Source organism: Felis catus, chromosome E1, assembly GCF_018350175.1.
Source record: "Felis catus isolate Fca126 chromosome E1, F.catus_Fca126_mat1.0, whole genome shotgun sequence".
Taxonomy (NCBI): Eukaryota; Metazoa; Chordata; class Mammalia; order Carnivora; family Felidae; genus Felis; species Felis catus.
The window spans coordinates 14,194,838-14,216,943 of record NC_058381.1 but is presented as its reverse complement, the minus strand read 5'-3'; the positions used below and the strand labels follow the sequence as shown (position 1 = coordinate 14,216,943).

The 22,106-nt window shown below is 47.1% G+C and overlaps 1 protein-coding gene across 2 annotated transcripts in view; it reads left to right on the top strand.

Annotated features, from left to right (window-relative positions):
* The first annotated feature begins 4,448 nt into the window (after nt 1-4,448).
* The window catches only part of RAP1GAP2 (RAP1 GTPase activating protein 2), a 225,421-nt gene continuing 207,763 nt past the window's right edge, over nt 4,449-22,106 (top strand). For both annotated transcript variants that reach the window (XM_023244673.2, XR_002738272.2), the window contains exons 1-2: nt 4,449-4,513; nt 17,484-17,600. In XM_023244673.2, the coding sequence (XP_023100441.1) occupies nt 4,464-4,513; nt 17,484-17,600 (167 nt within the window). In that variant the 5' untranslated portion in view covers nt 4,449-4,463. The remainder of the gene's footprint in view (nt 4,514-17,483; nt 17,601-22,106) is intronic.

The following is a 22,106-nucleotide window of genomic DNA, read 5'->3' as shown; positions in this document are numbered from 1 at the left end:
TTGCATTTTTTCTTATTGTACCTATTTATTTAGAAAAATGAGAATAGATGGATAAGAAAAAGAATAAAATAAAAATCATTATGACTTCAGCTACCCATACATAAATCACCTTTTTTTCATTGTAGTGACACAATTTATTTATTTTATTTTATTATATTTTTATTTATTTACTTTCTATAATTTATGTATTTTTTATAATTTACATCCAAGTTAGCACATGGTGCAATGATGATTTCAGGAGTAGATTCCTTATGCCCCTTACCCATTTAGCCTATCCCCCTTCCCACAACTTCTCCGGCAACCCTCTGTTCTCTATATTTAAGAGTCTCTTATGTTTTGTCCCCCTCCCTGTTTTTATATTATTTTTGCTTCCTTTCCCTTATGTTCATCTGTTTTATATCCATAAACCACCTTTTTATTTGTTCTTATAGTTCTTATAGATGTTTCTAACAAATATATTAATATACTGGTTCTTTATGGTAACTTCTTTTTATCTTTAAAAAAATTTTTTTAAATGTTTTATTCATTTTTGAGACAGAAAGAGACAGAGCGTGAGCAGGGGAGGGACGAAGAGAGAGCGAGACACAGAATCCAAAGCAGGCTCCAGGCTCTGAGCTGTCAGCACAGAGCCCGACGTGGGGTTTGAACTCACAAACTGCGAGATCATGACCTGAGCCGAAGTCGGACGCTCAGCTGACTGAGCCACCCAGGCTCCCCTCTTTTTTTTTTTTTTTTTATTTTTATTTTTTTAACGTTTATTTATTTTTGGGACAGAGAGAGAAAGAGAATGAACGGGGGAGGGGCAGAGACAGAGGGAGACACAGAATCGGAAACAGGCTCCAGGCTCCAAGCCATCAGCCCAGAGCCTGACGCGGGGCTCGAACTCACGGACCGCGAGATCGTGACCTGGCTGAAGTCGGACGCTTAACCGACTGCGCCACCCAGGCGCCCCAGGCTCCCCTCTTTTTATCTTTTTTTGAGAGAGAGAGAGGCAAAGGGGGAGAGAGGGAGAGAGAGAGAGAGAAAGAGAGAGAGAGAGAGAGAGAGAGAGAGAGAGAGAGAGAGAGAACAAGAGAGAATCTCAAGCATGGAGAATTTTAGCATGGAGCCTGACTCAGGGCTCGAACTCATGACACTGGGATCATGACCTGAGCTGAAATCAAGAGTCAGACGTTCAACCAACTGAGCCACTCAGGTGCCCTGATTTTTTTCCTTTTAAAATATACATTGATTTTTTTTATGTCAGTAAAAGTTTTCCTTAGTAGCTATATAATATCCCATCATATGGACACGCTTCTTAATTAACCTCCTTTTGAACTTTTGTGTTGTTTCTAGTTTTTCTCTACTGTAAGCAATGCTGCCATGGACAGTCTTCTACAGAGGATCTTTTTTTCCCACCCACATTTTTAATTATCTCCTTAGGATGGATTCCAAAAAGAGAAATTATTGAGTTAAGAGACATGTACACTTGATGGCTTTTGATCATGCCGTCAAGTTGTCATGTTCCATAGTTGGACCAACTTGTACTCCTACTTCAGTCATGATTAGGACTGCCCTTCTCCATACAAACCCTGAGTGGGATAATTAAAAATAACAACAACCAGCTGTTCCAAATCTGACAAGTAAAAATGGTATCGCATTTAAATTTTTGAGTACGTAATTTCTAGCAGGATTCAATTTTTATATGCGTCCACTAGCTATTTATATATCTTCCCTGAGTTGTCTGTTCACGTCAACTTATTTTTCTACCAGAATGTTCATCATTCCTAATTGTTTTGTAATAAAAACTGTCAATATTTTAGTTTTCAATTGTAGTAAGGTACACATAATACAAAATCTGCTATCTTAACTGTTTTTAAGTCAGTTCCGTGTTCAGTCACACTGTTGTGCAAACATCACCACTACCAATTTCCATAATTCTTTTCATCTTGCAAAACTGAATCTCTCTGTCCGTTAAACACTAACTTCCCATTCTTCCCCTCTTCAGCCCAAGACCCTAGCAACCACCACTCTACTCTCTGTCTCTATAAATGTGACTACTTTAGGTACCCCATATAAGTGGAATCATACAGTATTGTATTTTTGTGAGTGGTTGCTTTCACTTAGCATAATGTCCTCAAGCATCATCCCTGCTGTAGCACATGTCAGAATTTCCTTCCTTTTTAAGGCTGAACACTATTCCATTATATCTATACCACATTTTGCTTATCTATTCATCCATCCATGGAAACTTGGGTTGTTTCCATCCCTCCACTATTGTGAACAATGCTGCTAATTATGAATGTATACAGGCATTTATTTTATTATTTTATTTTATTTTATTCTATTTTATTAACGCTTATTTAGTTTTGAGAGAGAGAGATGGAGCGCGAGTGGAGGAGGGGCAGAGAGAGGGAGACACAGAATCCGAAGGAGGCTCCAGGCTCTGAGCTGTCAGCACAGAACCCGACATGGGGCTTGAACTCACAAACAGTGAGATCATGACCTGAGCTGAAGTTGGACGCTTAACTGACTGAGCCATCCTGGTACCCCTATAAGCATATATATTAAAAACACTTAAATTTGGGGGCACCTGAGTGGCTCAGTCGGTTAAGCATCTGACTTCGGCTCAGGTCATGATCTCACGGTCCATGACTTCAAGCCCCGCGTCGGGCTCTGTGCTGACAGCTCAGAGCCTGGAGCCTGCTTCGGATTCTGTGTCTCCCTCTCTCTCTCTGCCCCTCCCCCGTTCATGCTCTGTCTCTCTCTGTCTTAAAAATAAATAAACATTAAAAAAAAGAAAATATTAAAAATGAAAATATATAAAAAACACTTAAATTTGACATTTTGCCTTTAAATTTTGCTTATCGTATTTTTGTGATTTGCTAAGGTTAAATATTTTTATTTTAGTCAAAACCATTGATCTCTTTCTTTATAGCATCTGACATTGATGTCAAGCTTAAAAAATCCATCCCTGGGGTGTCTGAGTGGCTCAGTCGGTTAAGCGTCAGACTCTAGATCTTGGCTCAGGTCATGACCTCATGGGTTGGTGAGACTGAGCCTGCTCAGAGTCCATGCTGCCAGCGCAGAGCCTGCTTGGGATTCTCTCTCTCCGTCTCTCTCTGCCTTTACCCTACTCTCTCTGTCTCTCTCAAAATAAATAAATAAACTGAAAAATTATCCATCCCCACTTTAATACACAATGATGATACTATATTTTTTTTCTGGTCCTTTATATATATTAATACACACATTTATAATTCATTTGAACTATATTTTATGATTTGAAATAGAGACTTTACCCCCCATAAATGGTTAACTAATTGTCCCATCACTATTTCCCCCACCACTTTGAAATACATATGTCACACACACACCTTTGGGGATGTTTCTAGACCTTCTATTTGTTTCCTTGGTTTCTCTGTTAATTATGCTGGGGAAACTTAAAGAAGGAATGCTCAAAGGCAATTGCTAGGTTCATAGTACACTTGAAGGTCAAAGGCAAGCTGCCCACTTACCTTGTCTGTATTTCCTTCCCTGTTTTCTTTTACGTGATGCTTCAATGTCGGTTACATTCTTCATCCCCTGTTGCTTCCTGTCACTTCTTCAGACAAGGCTGACAGTCCCTAAGAGGTAGGCGAGCTCCCAGGATCTTCACACTGGAGGCCGGGTGTTTTCCTCTCTGCGTGTTTCCCTCCTACACAGGCTGTGCGTTGTCCTGGTATAGGAGGCAGATGAATTAGGACGTGACATGTGCAGGCAGCCTCTACATTTATAAACATTTCTGAAACTCAGCTCTTTCAAACTAGCTTGAGAAGCATGCTTTTACCATATTGTGGGCCAGACTGGTCTCTGCTCAACTCCAGGAATGAAGATCTCCAGGGGCGGAAGTAGCTTGAAGCCTGCGTGGAGCTGGTCCTGGAGCGGGGCAGCCTGCGGGCCAATGCCCTACCGTTTTAACTACTGTCACTTTATGCTGTGTGTGTGTGTGTGTGTGTGTGCGAACTACTGTCCCTTTAAAATATTTTAGTAATCTGTAGGGCACACCAGTTTTATGTGTGCAGAGTAATTTAATTTTTTATGCATAACTTTCTGGGAAGGTAGAGCAGGTGTCATACACGAGAGAGGCCTCGTCACGGCGATCCCGGTTTCCCTCGCAGAACTCTGAGAACCTGACTCCTCGCGCAGTGCTCCAAAGAAACCCGGCTCTTGGGCACCGGCGGGCTGTGGCCTCGGCCGCTGCGGCGCAGGAGTGCGCAGCTCCAGCCCGAGTCGGCTCCAGGGGCGGGGCCGCGGGGCCGCACGGCCCCGGCTCCAGGCCGGGGCGCGTCTCGCCCGCCCCGCCCGCCGGGACCCGCGCCGCGCCCAGCGCCCCGCGCCCGAGAGCGCGCCCTCGGCACTGGCCTGCGGCAGCTGGAGTCGCCTCCGCCCAGCGGCCCGCGGCGGGCAGGGAGCGGGCGGGCGGCCGGGCGGCCGGACGAGGCATGGCGGGCCGCCGGGCGCCGGGGGAGAAGCGCTGGCAGCTGGTGCGCTGGTGAGTGGGCGCCGGGGGGCGGAGAGGGGCGCGGGGCCTGGTGCGGGCGGGAACCCGCGCGCCCTGCGCCCCGAGGTCCGGCTGGGCGCGGGAAGGAATGGGGCGCCGGCCCAAAGTTTCTTCTCGAGCTGAGGCGGCGGGGCCGGGTTTACGGAGCGGCGCAAGGATTGCCCGCTCGTAAGGATCCCGCGTCCCCGCGCGGGGTCTTTGCGGCTCTCCAGAGAGATGGGCGCTGGGACCGGGGACCCTGACCCTGACGTCAGGCTTTGGAGGGACCCCGCTCTTCCTTCCACAGGCTCATAGGCAGGGTTTTCCTCCTTCCCTTTCCCCCCACCTCTGCTTTCCGATTTGTGCGATGGGGGGTCCCCTGCCTGCCTCCATTTCCGCTGCTTTGGTCGGGTCGCGGAATTGGGCCCCAGGGGGCACAACGCACAGCCCTCAGCTCCCCTGTTCAAGGAGATGCCCCTGTCCACCTACACAGGGGTCTCTGAGGGGGCGGCATTGGGGTTGGGGGCTTAGAGATGGGGGCGTCGTAGGTGAGGAACGAGATCCCTGTGTAGGTGGGTGGTTGCCCCTACCCTCACCGCAGTCCTGCCTAGGCCTTTGGGTATCAGGTTACCTGACTGCAGGCTGAGCGGGTTTCAGACGCATCACCGGGAGTCACCCGGGTTGGGCCTGTGTCCGAATGTTGACGGCTGCTGCTTCAGCCAGAGGCCTGACCTCTGCTTAGCGGGCGTTAGAATGCAAGGCAGCCTGCTCAGCCCACCCCTGCTCTGGGGAGGACTCGAGAAACAAAGGAGCGTGTCTGGCCGGGACCCTCCTCACCCCACATCATCCCACCCACATCAGGACCAGGGCCATCTCTGAAGTAACGTTCTGACACATGGCACCAGGTATGTTTTGTAGCAGGAATACAAATAGCAATAATGTCATCAGCAATAACAACCTGGGCGTCCTAAACGCTTCCTGCTGGCTTCAGGACCCAGGTGTTGCAGTGACTCTTCACAGTGATACTCAGAGGAAGGTATTAGCACCCTCATTTCACAGATGAGGAAACTGAAGCTTGGAGAAGGAAAGTGGTTAGTCAAGACCACCCAGCGAACAAGCCCACGAGTCAGGGTTTGTGTGCAGTTCTTGCCCAGGGGGTTAACCGCTCCTCTGTTTTGCTTATTTTCTGGATCCCCCGTCCCACCCAGCCTGGCCATACATCCAAGTTCACCTTGTCAGAAAATCCTAGCAGGTCCGGACGGGAGAGGGGCATTGGGTTTCCAGCCTGCTCAGGCCACCTCTGCTCGGGGAGGATTCTAAAAATCAAAGTCCAAATAGTCAAGGTTATTATTTGGCAGTTTAATTTTCAAATGAAACCCCAATACATAAATCAAAGTAGAGTTAATCTGTTTGAAGAGTTGGTGGAGAGCTGGCAGTTACCCAGTGTCCTCTCCCTGGGAAAGAGGCACCACTCTAGAATTCAGGGCCTCCCAGATCAGTTTGCTTAGTTTAATTCTTTCCCTGCTTCACCCAGGAGGAAATAGGAAGTTTAAAAGGGGCAGAGCTTGGGGGTGCCTGGGTGGCTCAGTCGGTTAAGCGGCCGACTTCGGCTCAGGTCACGATCTCACGGTCCGTGAGTTCAAGACCCGCGTCGGGCTCTGTGCTGACAGCTCAGAGCCTGGAGCCTGTTTCAGATTCTGTGTCTCCCTCTCTCTGACCCTCCCCTGTTCATGCTCTGTCTCTCTCTGTCTCAAAAATAAATACACGTTAAAAAAAAAATTAAAAAAAAAATAAATAAAAGGGGCAGAGCTTGGATTCCTGCTCTAAATCTCTTTGCTTCTCTGCCTTGGTACTGCTTGGTTGGGTTGGATCTTGGGCTGAACCCGATGATGCATTAATTATTGATTATTGTTAGTGCCCTAGTTAGGTTTTGGGTTGCCTTTCACCCCCAGGTAAAAGCTCATTGCCGTGAAAAGTTCCTGAAGATATGACTTGAATGGTCGGGCATCTTGGCAGGGAGCACTCTTAGGGGAAGACACACTCTGATCATCATGGCACGCTCCCAATATGGCCAGCCTTGGCCCCTGGTCCCAGGATTGAGTTAGTTTGCTCCACTCAAATAGGTTTAAGAGAAAAAGGGGATTTATTGGCTCAGAGACCTGAGAAGTCCAGGGACTTTTCACATTTCAGGCACAACTGCTCTTAGGTGCTCAAATGTCACCAAATAATGCTCTATGCTCTTTGTTCCTCTGCTTTCCTCTGTTTTGCTTTTTTTCCCTTGTGGAGGCAAGTTGGCTGTCAGCAGCTGTAGGCAGCTCTCAGGTTAGCAACCCTCATGGAAAAAGCTCTCCTTTCTCAGTAGTTCCAGCCAGAGTCTCAGGATGTCATCTCATTGGCCTGACTTTCCTTGCATGACCATCCCTGAGCCAATCACCGTCGGCAGGGAGATGGACTGCTCACATTAGCCGGGCTGGGTCGTGTGCCCACTTAGGGCACTGAGGGCTGGGGTCAGCTCTACCCCAACCACAGAATTTTGAGTGGTAGAGAGGGTGATGGATGGTTAATTATTGGGCAACAAAAACTCATGCAAACCCACAATAATGTTGAAAAGGCAAACTAGAAACTGGATAGCAATATTTACACAAAACAGGCTAAATGTTAATATGTTAAATATAAGAAGTGCTCTTTTTAATTTATTTATAAATTTAACAAAAAAAAAAAAAAAAAGAAAAGAAAAGAAGAGAGGGAGAGAGAGAAAACACCACAGACTGGGTGGCTTAAACAATAGACATTTATTTTCTCAGAAGTCCAAGATCAGGGTGCCAGCATGGTCAGGCTCTGGTGAGAGCCCTCTTCCGGGCTCACAGATGGCTGCCTTCTCACTGTGTCCTCAACATGATGAGAGAGCACAGAAGCTCTCTGGTGTCTTTTCTTCTAAGGACTCGGATCCTATTGGATCAGGACCCTACTCAACCTTAGTTCCACAAAATTCCTATCCTTCATATAGTTTATTGGGGGGAAGGGCCTCAATATATGAATTTGAGGCAGGGGTGAGGGGATGGGGATGGGGACACAAACAGTCCATAATGCTTACCTAGAAAAACTTGGGAGTCTAAATAGTGAATGATTCAGACTCAACACCTGGAAGCTGGTGGATGCTGCTCAAGGTCTCACTGGGGGAATAACGTCTGAACATGAGCCAAGGGAGCCAACTTTGGAGCCCAAGTGTGGGACACCACTGCAGAAACAGCAGATAACAGAACAAAGACCTTCCCGCTGCAGTTTACTTGTCCATGGGGCTGTGCAGGACTGGCATTCAACAGTGCCACCTTGTGGTGCAGGGAGGAAGAGCAATAGAGGGCTGCTGACTATAGTTCTCTCTACATCTGGTATTTCAGAAGCAGAACTAAGTAAGGCTCTGGGGTTTTTGGAGCATTCAAAAGCAAGATATTAAACCTTATAATAATAGAGGTTAAGGAGGATTCAAACAACTAATTAGAAAAAAAAGAGATACAAACACATTCATATCCTAAGCTATTGGTATAGTCTTGTACCAGTTCCATAGGAAATAAATGCATCTGTAGAGCTGTTGAACAACTTGATAATAAATTTTTTCCTGCTGTTCAGATTGGTTACTCTTTTCATGTGTTCACAGGACATAAGAGTATACACACACCTAAATAACCACAGAATATGGGGTGAGACTTTAGTGGTTCTTTAAAAAAATAAGATGCTTCAAATGCTTTTTAAAAATGAAAAGGTGGAATCACCGTTTAAGGTCTAACTGCGGTAAATTACTAAGTTCAGGTTTGTGGAAGAATTAGAATCTTTTGAGAATTAGGATATTTAAAAAACCATATCAATAATCTGTTGAAATGTACGCTTTAAAAAAATAGTGGCTTAAATTGATATTACTGCTCAGTTTTTTTTTAAATTTTAAAAATTTTTATTTATTTTTGAGAGAAAGACACACAGAGCACAAGCTAGGAGGGGCAGAGAGAGAGGGAGACACAGAATCCGGAGCAGGACCCAGGCTCTGAGCTGTCGGCACAGAGCCTGACGTGGGGCTCAAACTCACAAACCATGAGATCATGACCTGAGCTGAAGTCAGACGCTTAGCCCACTGAGCCACCCAGGCACCCTGTACTGCATACTTGTTAGGCTCACCAAATGCTGGAATATTTGTGACGCCAACTGCTGGTGAGGATGAGGAGTAACAGGGAACCTCAAAAATTGCTGGTGGGAATGCAAGATGGGTACTTTGGAAGATGGTTTGGTGGTTTGTTACAAAATTAAGCATAGTCTTTTTTTTTTTTTTTGCCTGAGAATCAACTTTTTATTTTTATTTTTTCCTTTTCTTTTTTTAAATTTTATTTTTAATTTTTTTAAAATTTACACCCAAATTAGCATATAGTGCAACAATGATTTCAGGAGTAGATTCCTTAGTGCCCCTTCCCCATTTAGCCCATCCTTCCTCCCACAACCCCTCCAGCAACCCCCTGTTTGTTCTCCACATTTATGAGTCTCTTCTGTTTTGTCTCCCTCCCTGTTTGAAAATTATTTTTGCTTCCCTTCCCTTATGTTCATCTGTTTTGTCTCTTAAAGTCCTCATATGAGTGAAGTCATATGATTTTGTCTTTCTCTAACTGACTAATTTCACTTAGCATAATATCCTCCAGTTCCATCCACGTAGTTGCAAATGGCAAGATTTCATTCTTTTTGATTGCCGACTAATACTCCACTGTGTGTGTGTGTGTGTGTGTGTGTGTGTGTGTGTGTGTGTGTATATATATATATATATATATATATATATACACACCACATTTTCTTTATCCATTCATCCATCGATGGACATTTGGACTCTTTCCATACTTTGGCTATTGTTGATAGTGCTGCTATAAACATGGGGGTGCATGTGTCCCTTCGAAATAGCACACCTGTATCCCTTGGATAAATGCCTAGTAGTGCAATTGCTGGGTCGTAGGGTAGTTCGATTTTTAGTTTTTTGAGGAACCTCCATACTGTTTTCCAGAGTGGCTGCACCAGCTTGCGTTCCCAAAGCATAGTCTTACTGTATGATCGAACAATCACACTCCTCAGTATTTACCCAGAGGAGCTGAAAACTTATGTCCACACAAATACCTGTACATGGATCTTTATATCATCTTTATTCACAGTTGCTAAAACTTGGCTTCAACCAGGGTGTTCTTCAGTAGGCGAATGGATAAATGAACTGGTACAGCCAGACAATAGAACATCATTCTGCACTAAGGAGATATGAGCCATCAAGCCATGAAAAGACGTGGAGGGACCATACATACATATAACTAAGGGAAAGCAGCTGCATGCTGTATGATTCCAACTCTGTGACATTCTAAGGCAAAACTAAAGAGACAGTAAAAGGATGAGTGGTTGCCTGCGGTTTTGTGTGTGCAGTGTGGGTGCGGGGGGGGGGGGATGAGTAGGCAGAGCACAGAGGATTTTTAGGGCAGTGAAAATACTCTGCATGATATTATAATGATCGGTATATATCAAAAAATATCCTCATGTTCATTTACCTTTTCAGAATAGCCCTCTTCCATTGAACTTTCCTCCAAACTCTCCATAAAGTACCAAAAATGAAATGAGAATTTGCTTGGGTTTATCAGCACAGGTTGTTAAATATGTATGCTTTTCAGCATTCCCATTATGTCTGAGGGCCTGTGCTGGGCCCTGCCCAGTTTCTGATGGTGGGGCCTTAGAGTCGGGGAGGGAGCTAAGCTTTGAGGCTAAGGCTGTGTAAGTCATTGAGAGGTGGTGCCGTGCGCACTGGCAATGTTCTTTGTACTGGCTGCAGAGTATTCCACTATAAATTGGACCATAACTTCTCTACCCAGCTTCTGTTGATGACCTTTTATGGTATTTTGAACATTTTGATATTAGACACTTTAAACCTATTCCGTAAAAACATGTGCAGAGGTAATGGTTGCATATACTTTTCAAAGTAAAATTTCAGGGGGCACCTGGGTGGCTCCGTGGCTTAAGCATCCAGCTTCAGCTGAGGTGATGATCTCACAGTTCAGGAGTCCAAGCCCCCCATTGGGCTCTGTGCTGACAGCTCAGAGCTTGGAGCCTGCTTCTGATTCTGTCTCTCTCTCTCTGCCCCTCCCCCAGTTGTGCTCTGTCTCGATCTCTCTCTCAAAAGTAAACAGTAAAAAAAAAAAAAAAAAATTAAAAAAGTGAAATTACAGAGTAGAAGCATGTGCACATTGTGAAAGATCCTGCCAAGCTGACCTCCAAAGAAACTGCCATTTTATATTATCTGCAGTGATGTGTGAGATCCCACTTTCCGCACAACTTTGCTCACACTGGGAATTAACAGACTTTTAAGTCTTGGCTGGTCTCACCAGTGAAAGAATATTCTCTTTTGTTCTTGTACTTTTCATTGCTTTAAAATTCCTTTTTTTTTCATGTTTATTGGCCTTTTGTGTTTCTACTTTTGTAAACTATTCATTCATTTCCTTGGCCCTTTTTTCCCCTTCTACTGGTTTGCTCATTAAATAATTTTTTTCATGTTGATCTGTAAAAGCTCTTTGTTTATCATGGGAATTAGGTTTTTTTTTGGCAAGTTTTATATTTTATTCTTTTTTATTTTTTATTTAAAAATTTTTTTTAACGTTTATTTATTTTTGAGACAGAGAGAGACAGAGCATGAACAGGGGAGGGTCAGAGAGAGGGAGACACAGAATCCGAAACAGGCTCCAGGCTCTGAGCTGTCAGCACAGAGCCTGACGCGGGGCTCGAACTCACGGACCGCGAGATCATGACCTGAGCCGAAGTCGGCTGCTTAACCGACTGAGCCACCCAGGCGCCCCTGCAAGTTTTATATTTTAGCACAATTTTAGATTTACAGAAAAATTGAGAAGATGTACAGAGAGTTCCCATACACCCTATACTCAGTTTCCCCTGAGCATCTTACATGAGTTTGATACATTGTTACACTAATGAACCAATATTGATAGTATTATGAACTAAAATCCATAAATTATTCAGATTCCTTAGTTTTCCCTTAATGTCCTTTTTCTGTTCTAGGGCCCCATCTGGACACTGCATTACCTTTACTTGTCATGTCTCCTTAAGCTCCTGTTGGCTGGGACAGTTTCTCAGACTCTCCTTGTTTTTGATGACCTTGGCAATTTTGGGAAGTACTGATCTTTTTGTAGAACGTCCGTCAATTGGAATTTGACTGATAGTTTTCTCATGATTAGAGAAAAACCTTCATAATTAGGGGTTGTGAGCTTCTGGGAGAAGGACCACAGGGATGGGGTGCCATTTCATCACATCGTATTAAGGGTACATGCAATCAACATGATTTATCACTGTGGACATTGACTTTGGTCACCTGGCTGAGCTAGTGTTTGCTGGGCTTCGCTGCTGGAAGGTTACTGTTTCCCCTCCCCCTTCCCATAGAGTACGCTGGAAGGAAGTTACTCTGTGAAGTTCACATTGAAGTAGAGTGGAGTTGTGGTCTGTTCCCTGGAGGGCTGAGTTTTTATGTATATTGTTTGGAATTCTTCTGCATGGAAGATTTGCCTCTTTCCCCCATTTATTTATTTATTTATTTTTTTTATTAATCGTTTATGTCAGTGCACTCATGGATTTTTTTTATAAGATCTTTATTAAAATAGAATGCACATATCCTACAACTCACCCACTGAATGTGTAAAATTCAATGGTTTTTAGTATTTCACAGAATTGTGCAACCCTCACCATAGTCAATTTTAGAACATTTTCATCTCCCCGGAAAGAAACCCTCGAGCCATTAGCATTTCTCCATCATCTCCATCCCCTTCCAACTCCCGTCTCACCCCTTCTACCCACTCCCAGCCTTAAGCAACACGAATCTAGTTTCTGTTTCTATGGATTTGCTTATTCTGGACATTTCACATAAATGGAATCATACAGTCTGTGGTCTTTTGTGACTGGCTTCTTTCGCTTAGCCTCACGTTGGCAAGGCTCAGACTTCAGTAGCTGCCTGACCTACCCGGGTGTTGAACTGAAAAAATAGGCTTGACCTGTAAGGTGCCTGCCCTCTTTCTCTTTTGGTGATGGGTCACATCCTCTCGAAGGTGTCACCCCACCCCCACCACCTGGGGCCTGTTTCTCCCAGCCACTCTTACCCTTCCTCCTCTCCTTCCCTTCCACTTGTCCCTGACTGTGCCCAGGGCTCTTGACTCTTACTCTCCCAGGGATAATCTGAGAAGCTGGTTCTTGCTCAAGTTTGAGCAATGGTTGAAAGTGACTTACAGGGTTGAGCCTCTGCAGTATTTAATCTCCTCCAGGATTCAGTTCAACAGAATTTCAGGTACATGGCAGCTTAATAGGGGATATATGTGGGGATGGGAGTGTTCTGTTTTTGCTTCTATTCAGTCAGTGTGGTCCAATACAGCAAATACGCTAAGGTAACAAATTGGATTCGTTAATAGAGATAATCCGTGTCCGAGCATTCTGTGAAGGAAGCTCCCCAAGGATGTAATGAGTAGATCACTGTTGCTGTTGTGACTTTGGCAGGCTTGGCTTTGGGGAGAGGATGTTACGGGAATTTCAGAGATGATCAGACACAGTCTTTACACTTAGCAGGAGACAGACAGGCACATAAATAATGCAGGTACAGGTGGGCAGAGAGCAGTGTTGTGATCGAGGTTAAGCAGGGCCTCCCTGGAGCCCTGGATCTTGCATTCTGGTTAGAGGACCGGGGACAGATCCTTAGAGGCAGTGTGGTGTGAGGAGTTGAGGCAAGGTGGGCAGGTCTGGGTTAGAGATGGAGGGAGGGCAGTTAAAGTCAGAGCACAGCCTGAGCCAAGGCTCTGAGGTAAGAACAGCCAGGAAGGGGGCGCCTGTCGGTTAAGCATCCGACTTTGGCTCAGGTCATGATCTCACAGTTCATGGGTTCGAGCCCCGCGTCGGGCTCTGTGCTGACAGCTCAGAGCCTGGAGCCTGCTTTGGATTCTGTGTCTCCCTCTCTCTCTGCCCCTCCCCTGCTCTCTCTCTCTCTCTCTCTCGAAAACAAATAAACATTAAAAAAAAAAAAAAGAACAGGCAGGACATGTTTGGAGAAGGACAAACAGATGAAGAACGAGGAGGCCCATACATGTAAATGTGGGGGTGGTGGCATGATACAGTAGGAGAGACTGGAAGAGAACAAAGTGGGGGAGAGATTGGGCTCTTGGGTGAACAGTTTGGAAGATACCTGAATGCATTGGGGAGGCACTAACATTTTTGGGCAGGGAAAGAGCTAACAAGGTCTGTGTCGGGAAGTGGGGGCTGGTATGGGGGAGGGAGAGACCCTATGTACGTGGAAGGGACTGGTTAGGAGGACACTGGATGCCATGAGCTGACAAGGAAGGCCAGCCTCTGCTGCTTCCTGCATGTGTGACCTTGGGCAAGTTCACTTCTCTCCCCTGGCCTCTTCTTCCTTATCTCTAAAATGGGATCAACCCATTCCAAGGTTTTTTTTTTTTTTATTTTAAAAATTAATTTCTTTCTTTTGAGGGAGGGAGAGAGAGAGAGAGAGAGAGAGAGAGAGAGAGAGAGAGAGAGAGAAATCCCACACGAACAGGGAAGGGACTGAGAGAGAGGGAGGACAGAATCCCAAGCAGGCTCCATGCTTTCAGTGCAGAGTCTGACACGGGGCTTGATCCCATGAACCTGAGATCATGACCTGAGCCCAGATCAAGTTGGATGCTTAACCCACTGAGCCACCCAGCTGCCCCCATTCCAAGGGGTTTGATGTGAGGCTTAGAGGGTGTGGGTTTGTCTGTCATACGTAAAGCATGTAAGACCTGTGACTTGGTGACGGCCGATGAGGATAGTGGGGAGGGAAGGCGATAAAGACGATCACGTGACGAGGACTTCCCGAACATTTTTCATTTAATCTTTGCAACAACCCTTTAAAGTGGGTGTTATTGTTACTCCCATTTTATAGACGAGGCATCTGGGACTCGTGGTAGCTGAGGTGGTTTGTATTCCACATAGAGGCTCAGGCGAGTGGTGGATGAGGAGAGAGCTTGGGTGGGGATGGGTCCTGAGTGGGTCTACTTCTCCCTCCGCCTGGGGACCTGTGTGTGCTTGGTGGGGTCAAGGACAGCCCTGTCATGGTCTATCAGCCTGGAAGTGAGGGGACGTCGCCGAGGAGCCCAAGGGTGGGGAAAGGCACAGAAACTTGTCATCGGAATAGGATGGGATTAATCAGGGTGGGCTTCCTGGAGGAACCAAGTTTTGAACAGGTTTTATAAGAGGGGAGTCATCTTGGGGCAGGAAGCATATCACAAAGGAAGGTCATGTTCCAAACTGATGTCATGATCTTCCCTCCCAAATCTGTTCTTGTTTAGTGCCAACTGCCTTCACAAACCCGGAACTGGGAACAACTGTGCTGCCTGTCCCCCACTTCACCCTTGTCCAGCCCGCCACCAGGCCCAGCCAACACTGCCTCCTTAGCTCACTGAAGGGTCCTCCCTCCGTCTCCAACACTGTGTCCCTGTACAAGCCACCACGGTCCCATCTGGACCTGACAGCCCTGCCATTTTCCACCCACCAGCCTGGATGATCTTCCCCAGATGCCCAACAGATCGTGTTGAAGAGAATGAAAGGAGACAGATGCTCTGATGTGGGAGGTCCAGGAGCAATACGAGCCCTCTGCTCTCCAGCACCCTGCCTTCTGGGGGCTCCCCTCCCCCGGCGAATAGCCTGTGTCCCATTCGCTGGGCAGAATCACAGCAGCTGCACAATTGAGGTTTTTTTTTTTTTTTTTTTTTTTAGAGGTGGGGAGAGACAGAGAGAGAGGGAGTGGCTCCACCCAGTGTGGAGCCAGACCCGGAGCTCGATCCCACAACGGTGAGATCATCACCTGATCAGAAATCAAGAATTGGACCCTTAACTGACTGAGCCACCCAGGTGCCCCATGGTTGTTTTTTCATAGCACTTGGTGTAGTTTGTAGTTTCTCTCTCTCCCTCCCTCTCATACACACACACCCCATCTGGAATATGCCATACCTCTTCTGTATGAAAACATATGTTGTTAAAAGTCACTCTCCCATGCCTGCATTTACCAAGTTCTCCCTCCTCCCCACTGAGGTAACTTATTAGCTCTTGTGTTTTCAGAGTTTCTACATATAAAGATAAACAGGGGCGCCTGGGTGGCTCAGTCGGTTGAGCGTCCGACTTCAGCTCAGGTCACGATCTCGCGGTCCGTGAGTTCGAGCCCCGTGTCGTGCTCTGTGCTGACAGCTCAGAGCCTGGAGCCTGTTTCGGATTCTGTGTCTCCCTCTCTCTCTGACCCTCCCCCGTTCATGCTCTGTCTCTCTCTGTCTCAAAAATAAATTAACTTAAAAAAAATTTTAAAGATAAACAAATATGAATTCATATTTTATTCCCTCCCCACTTTTAACATAAATTATACATACTGCTATTTCTTTTTTTTTTTAAGTTTATTTATTAGAGAGAGAGAGAGGGAGAGCAGGGCAGAAAGAGAGGGAGAGAGAGAATCTGAAGCAGGCTCTGCACTCAGCAAGGAGCCAGATGTGGGACTCAAACTCATGAACCGTGAGATCATGACCTGAGCAGAAGATGCTTAACCACCTGAGCCACCCAGGTGCCCCCATACTGCTATTTCCGCACTTGATTTTTTTCTCTTCACCATATATCTTGGGGCTCATCTCATGATCTCACAGTTTGTGAGTTTGGGGCCTGCATTGGGCTCTGCCTGGACATCTCGGAGCCTGCTTGGTATTCTGTCTGTCTGTCTCTCTCTCTGCCCCTCCCCTCATGTTCTCTCTCTCAAAATAAATACAAAAAAAAGTTAAAGAAAAGAAAAGAAAATGTGGCATCTCTGTGCAGCAAAAGAATTAAAAAATGCAACCTATAGGGCGCCTGGGTGGCTCAGTCGGCTAAGCGTCTGATTTCAGCTCAGGTCATGGTCTTGCGATTCATCAGTTCGAGCCCCGCGTCAGGCTCTCTGCTGACAGCTTGGAGCCTGAAGCCTGCTTCAGATTCTGTGTCTCCCCCTCTCTCTTTCTTCCTCTCCCCAACTCATGCTCTCTCTCTCTCTTTTTATGCTTGAGGGAGAGAGAGAGAGAGAGAGAGAGAGAGAGAGAGAGGCAGAGCGTGAACAGGGGAAGAGCAGAGGGAGACAGAGACACAGAATCTGAAGCAGACTCCAGCCTCTGAGCTGTCAGCGCAGAGCCTGACGTGGGGCTCAAACTCATGAACTGTGAGATCATGGCCTGAGCTGAAGTCGGATGCTTAACCAACTGAGTCACCCAGGTGCCCTCCCCACCCAATTTTTTAAATGCAATCTATGGAATGAGAGAAAATATAAAAAGAAAAACAATGTACCTTGAAGATCTTTGCATGATAGTGCACAGCGGATGCCCTCATTTTTAATGACTGCACACTTTTTTTTTTTAATTTTTAATTTTTGAGAGACAGAGTATGAGCAGAGGAGGGGCAGATATATATATATATATATATATATATATATATATATATATATATATATATATATATATATATAAAGTTTATTTATTTTGAGAAAGAGAGAGAGATGGAGAGAGGAGCAGAAACAGGGAGAGACAGAATCCCAAGCAGGCTCCTACTGTCAGCACAGAGCCGGATGGGGGCCTTGATCCCAGGAACTGTGAGATCACGATCTGAGCCAAGATCAAGAGTTGTACGCTTAACTGACTGAGCCACTCGGGCACCCCGAGACAGCTAACTTTTATAAAGCTTTTCCATCTCTTAAGTTGAAGCCCCATATCTCCTTCCTCTTCAGGGTATTCTAACAGTGGCCTTCTGGAAATAGAGCTTTCTGGCAGATGAACAGGGGGGAGATTTGGGGGCAGGTGCCCTTTATCTGTCTTTTTCCAGCAAGCAGAGTCAACTTCCCCGAGAAGCTCTGTGGAGCCCTTCCTGCCCATCTCCTCACTCTCTCCTGTCCTGCCTGCAGGTACGTGCAGGAAGGTCGGTTCCGAATCGAGGAGAGGACACTGACAGCCTTCCAGTGGCTCTACAGCCCTCAGCAGCATCGCATCCTCAGCCGCGCTGACCTTGAGTCTCCCTCCAGGTAAAGGGACCACAGCCCTTACCCTCACTCTGTGGCTGGGTCCAACCCCCCATCTCTGCCCCCAAAGGTGATACTTAGTGCAGCCAGCTCTACACTGGTCCATAAATCTGCAGTGGGGAACCACTGTCCTCAGTGGTAGAGAAGCCTCCCAGGGTTCTGGAAGGAGTTTGTCAGTCTGGGTGCTTGTTCAGCCTAGAAGGCACTGAGTGATTTCAGGCAGCTCACTGCCTCTGCTTTCTCCTCTGTAAAATGGGTATGATCCTGCATTCCCTGTCTTCTATCAGGAAGATCATGAGTCTCAAGTGAAATGATGTCTGCAGAGATTCCTAAGGCGTGGGGTCAGTGGGTTCCTGAGAGTGGTGGGCAATTTGCTGGGCTGCCTCCCCACCCCATCTCTGACCTGGGTGGGTGGAACCAGCCCTGCCTCCCTTGTCTCTTCCTTCCCCTTGTCAGGGCATCCAGCTGGGAGCCTGACTCTCGGCCAATAGGGCTTTTCCTGGTCCAGATTCCTGCTCCCAGGCCCCTGCCCACTCTTCACCGCACTGTGGACAGGTGTGACCAGCATTAGCAGTCTCAGCCGAGATCCTGGGTAGCCCTGCTGCAGCCTCACCCCTACCCAAGGCCTCTGGGAGACCCGATCCTGAGCCTTTCTTCCACTTTCCCCCTCAAGACCTCTTTGCGCTAGCTCCTTAATTCGCAGGACCCTCACAGTCAAGGGTGAGCAGGCCTCACCTCCCAGGGGTGGCTTAAGTGAAAGAGGAGTGGAGGTGATGTCTTTGGGGGGGCCTATCATGGGCTGGCTAACAAGAGAACAGGGGTGATGCTGTACGGCTGCTCTCCAGCCACCCCAGGAATAAGGTTTAGTCCACGGAGACTTCGCCTCCCAGATGTCTGCCCGGAATCCTATTCCGCTAAGTGCATCTGCTCCTTCTCGTCTCCTCGGGATTTCAGAAGGTTCAGGAAACAGTGAGGTGGCTGGGTACTCTGGATCCGGATCTGATACTCTGTAGGAAGAATTAATTGGATGATGATGTGAGAGTGACAGGAGCCCTGGGAAAGGGGAACTCTTGGTAGTCAGGGAACGGATAGTCAGACAAGTGCCCTGGACACCAGAGGGTGGATTTCAAATAATGTAGAGGAAAGACCGAACATCCTCTGAGCTTGAGGCAGGGCTGTTGGGAAGGGTGCCAGAATGAAGTTCTGAGTGCGTAACTGTGAATGTTTGCAGGGAAAAAGAAAGAGGCTGGTGTGGCTGCCCTGGGAGCGTGCTAGTGACACATGGACATGAAGGGCACATGGTCGGATTCACTTGCAGGCAACATGCAAAACCCTATCACGTGCCATTCGCCATCTGACATGGGGTAGCTTCTCCCTCACCTTCTCACCTTTCCTTCAAAGCTCTTGCCGCCATCTGACATGATCTTCTTTGTCTATTTGTTCCTTGTCCATGACCCCATCCCCCGGAATGTAAGCTTTATGGGGGCAGGGCCTTTTTCGGCTTGTTCTCCACCCTATCCTGACGTCCTGTTTCAATCTTTTTCTTAGTGCTTATTTATTTTTGAGAGAGAAAGCGAGACGGAGCATGAGCAGGGAAGGGGCAGAGAGAGAGGGAGACACAGAACCTGAAGCAGGCTCCAGGCTCTGAGCTGTCAGCACAGAGCCCCACGCGGGGCTTGAACCCACAAACCACGAGGTCATGACCTGAGCCGAAGGCGGACGCTTAACTGACTGAGCCACCCAGGCGCCCCCTTGACGTCCTGTTTCAGAGAAGGAGTTCATTAAACAGGCACTGGGGGGATGACAAATGAGCGCTACGCAGGCTCTGAGCCTGCAGGAAGGCTGGGAGAGGCCAGCCCCATGGCAGGTGGGCCAGCTGCACCTCCCCAAGGTAATAGCAAGGGAGGAAGTGGAGGGTGGGAGCGCCTGCCCATGCAGGCGGTCTGAAGCTGACAGAGCTGCTCCATCTGCTGAGCCAAAGAACAAGAATTCATTTGAGAGTCACAGGAGTAGAGCTGAGTCCTGGGAGGAGGGCAACAGTCATAAGACAGGATGAAGCCATTTGAAATAAATTCAGCTTTCATACTTGGGAAGCCTGCACCCCAGGGGCGTTGAAGAGGAGGCTGCCATACTCTGTGATTATACTAATTTTTGTGACAGAATACTAATAGTTAATTTTTGAGTGCTTATTATGTGTCATGTTGTAAATGCTTTATAAGAATAAATTGGTTTTGTCTTCCTGACAATGCTAGGCTTTAAGTACCATTGCTCTCCCCATATTTCGGATGACAAAACTGAGGCACAGGGGTTAAATAACAGGTAGCAATTTGCAGTGCCTATAACCACTATGCACACTGCCTCTCAGAGAATAAGGCATGTGTCCCAAGGCAGGAGCTAGCTAAGGTAATTTCTATCTTTGCCAAGAGGAATTAAATCCAGAAACCATAAATAAGGAACTCGGCATCTGTCCTGGTCACATGTCAGAGTCTGTTTTTATTATTTATTTGTTTTTATTATTTATTTTTATTTAAAAATTTTAAATGTTTAAGAGAGAGAAAAAGAGAACACATGCGCATGTGCACATGCGAGCACACAAGCAGGGGTGGGGGGGGAGAGAGAGAGAGAGAGAGAGAGAGAGAGAGAGAGAGAGAGAAGCCCAAGCAGGCTCCGAGATGTCAGCACAGGACCTGATGTGGGGCTTGAACTCAAGAAAGGTGAGATGGCCTGAGTTGAAACCAAAACCAAAACTCAGACACTTAACTGACTGAGCCACCCAGGTGCCCCCCTCCCTGAGTCTGGTTTTAGAGAGATGGTTTGGGGGCAGCTGGGTCGCTCAGTTAGGTAAGCATCCGACTTCGGCTCAGGTCATGATCTCATGGTCCATGGGTTCGAGCTGCGTGTTGGGCTCTGTGCTGACCTACTTCGGATTCTGTGTCTCCCTCTCTCTCTGCCCTCACCCGCTTGCATTCTGTTTGTCTGTCTGTCTCTCTCTCAAAAATAAATAAACATTTACAAAAATTATTAGAGAGATGGTTTGGTGGCTCTTGGAAAAAGAAGAGCAAATGAATTCCCTGGGAACCCATCCTGCTGGGGGAAGCTTATTCACTTTTCTGATTAGTTTTCTAGACTAGAAAGTAGGCTGGGTGGTGGAGTAGAAGACTGTAGTTCTGAGTTTGATGAGTGGGTTGCCATTGGCTGAGTCCTGCTCCACGTGTTTATGAGTGGGTTGGTGAGGAAGGATGTGGAGAGCTGGTGACATTGCTGATGGCACGAACCCCAGGCACCATCCCAACAGGCAAGATGGCAGAACTGGGACCCAAAATGCCCTGGAGGTTGGATTCTAGGTCCAAGGCTAGTAGGTACAGTTTAACAGGGATGAAGGAGAAATCCGTTTTGGCCTCCAATCCTGTCTATACTTGGGAGGGAGACATGGGAATCATGGTTCCAATTGACTAGAAGCTTGGATATGGCCCCATGATTTAGGTTTTAAGAAAATGCTTGCATCTGGGGGCTGCAAGAGCTCAGGGTAGAGTCCAGGGCAGGGGAGGGAATGTCCTGCTGTTCTGGGTCTCAGACGCTAGGAAGAAGATTCCTTCATTTGTTCATTTGTTCGGTGGACAGCGACTGAGCATCTCCTCTGGTAACACTGTGCCCCGTATTACCCTGGAATGGCCGAGCATGTTGCATTGCAGGGTGATGGATAAAACTGCTGAAGGGACTCAGCCCCTAGGCTGGCCACCTCTGCCTTCCTTTCTTCCTTCCACCTTGTTCTCGGTCAGGCGCTGGTGTTACAGGGCCTCGTCCCAAGGCAGACAAGGATCCTGCCTCCATAGGGTACATGTTCTAGAGGGAAAAGCAGACCATAGACACACAGAGAGAATTTCTTAAGATGCTGAGTATACTGAAGGTGCTAAAACAGGGCATCGAGATAGGGTGACCAGTAGGTGTGTAGGGACTTTGGAAGAGGTGGAAGTGCTCTTTGAGAAGGGGACATTTGAGCTGAGACCTGAAGGACACAAGGGGGCAGCCATATGGAGAAGCTGCTGGGGAATGGGGGAAGGGGACACAGGAGACGGGATGGAAGAGTATTGCAGGAGGAACAGCAAGGACAAGGCCCTAGGTATATTCTAGAAGCAGAAAGCCATTATGGCTAGAGCAGAGTGATGCCATCCATGGTCAACAGACAGAAGGGAGGCAGATTTCCATAAAACTGAAGAAATGGCTTTCTAGCCCTTAGATTCGCTTCAGGATGGTGTGGGCTGCCCCCTGAGGGAGTGAGCTTCTCATCAGTGAGGTGTACAAGCCATATTCCAGCCGCTTCCTGGTGTGGAGGTTACCCAGGAAAAGACTCAGGCATCCCAACCCCTTCAAGTTCAGGAGCATCCTTGGTTTGGCAAGAAGCTGGGAGGATGTCTGCGGAGTGAATGAAAGAAAGCTCCAGCCTGCGGATACAAAGCAGGGGCATTTCAGGGGTTTGGCAGTCCTAGAGGCCTTCTACTTCGGGGGCCA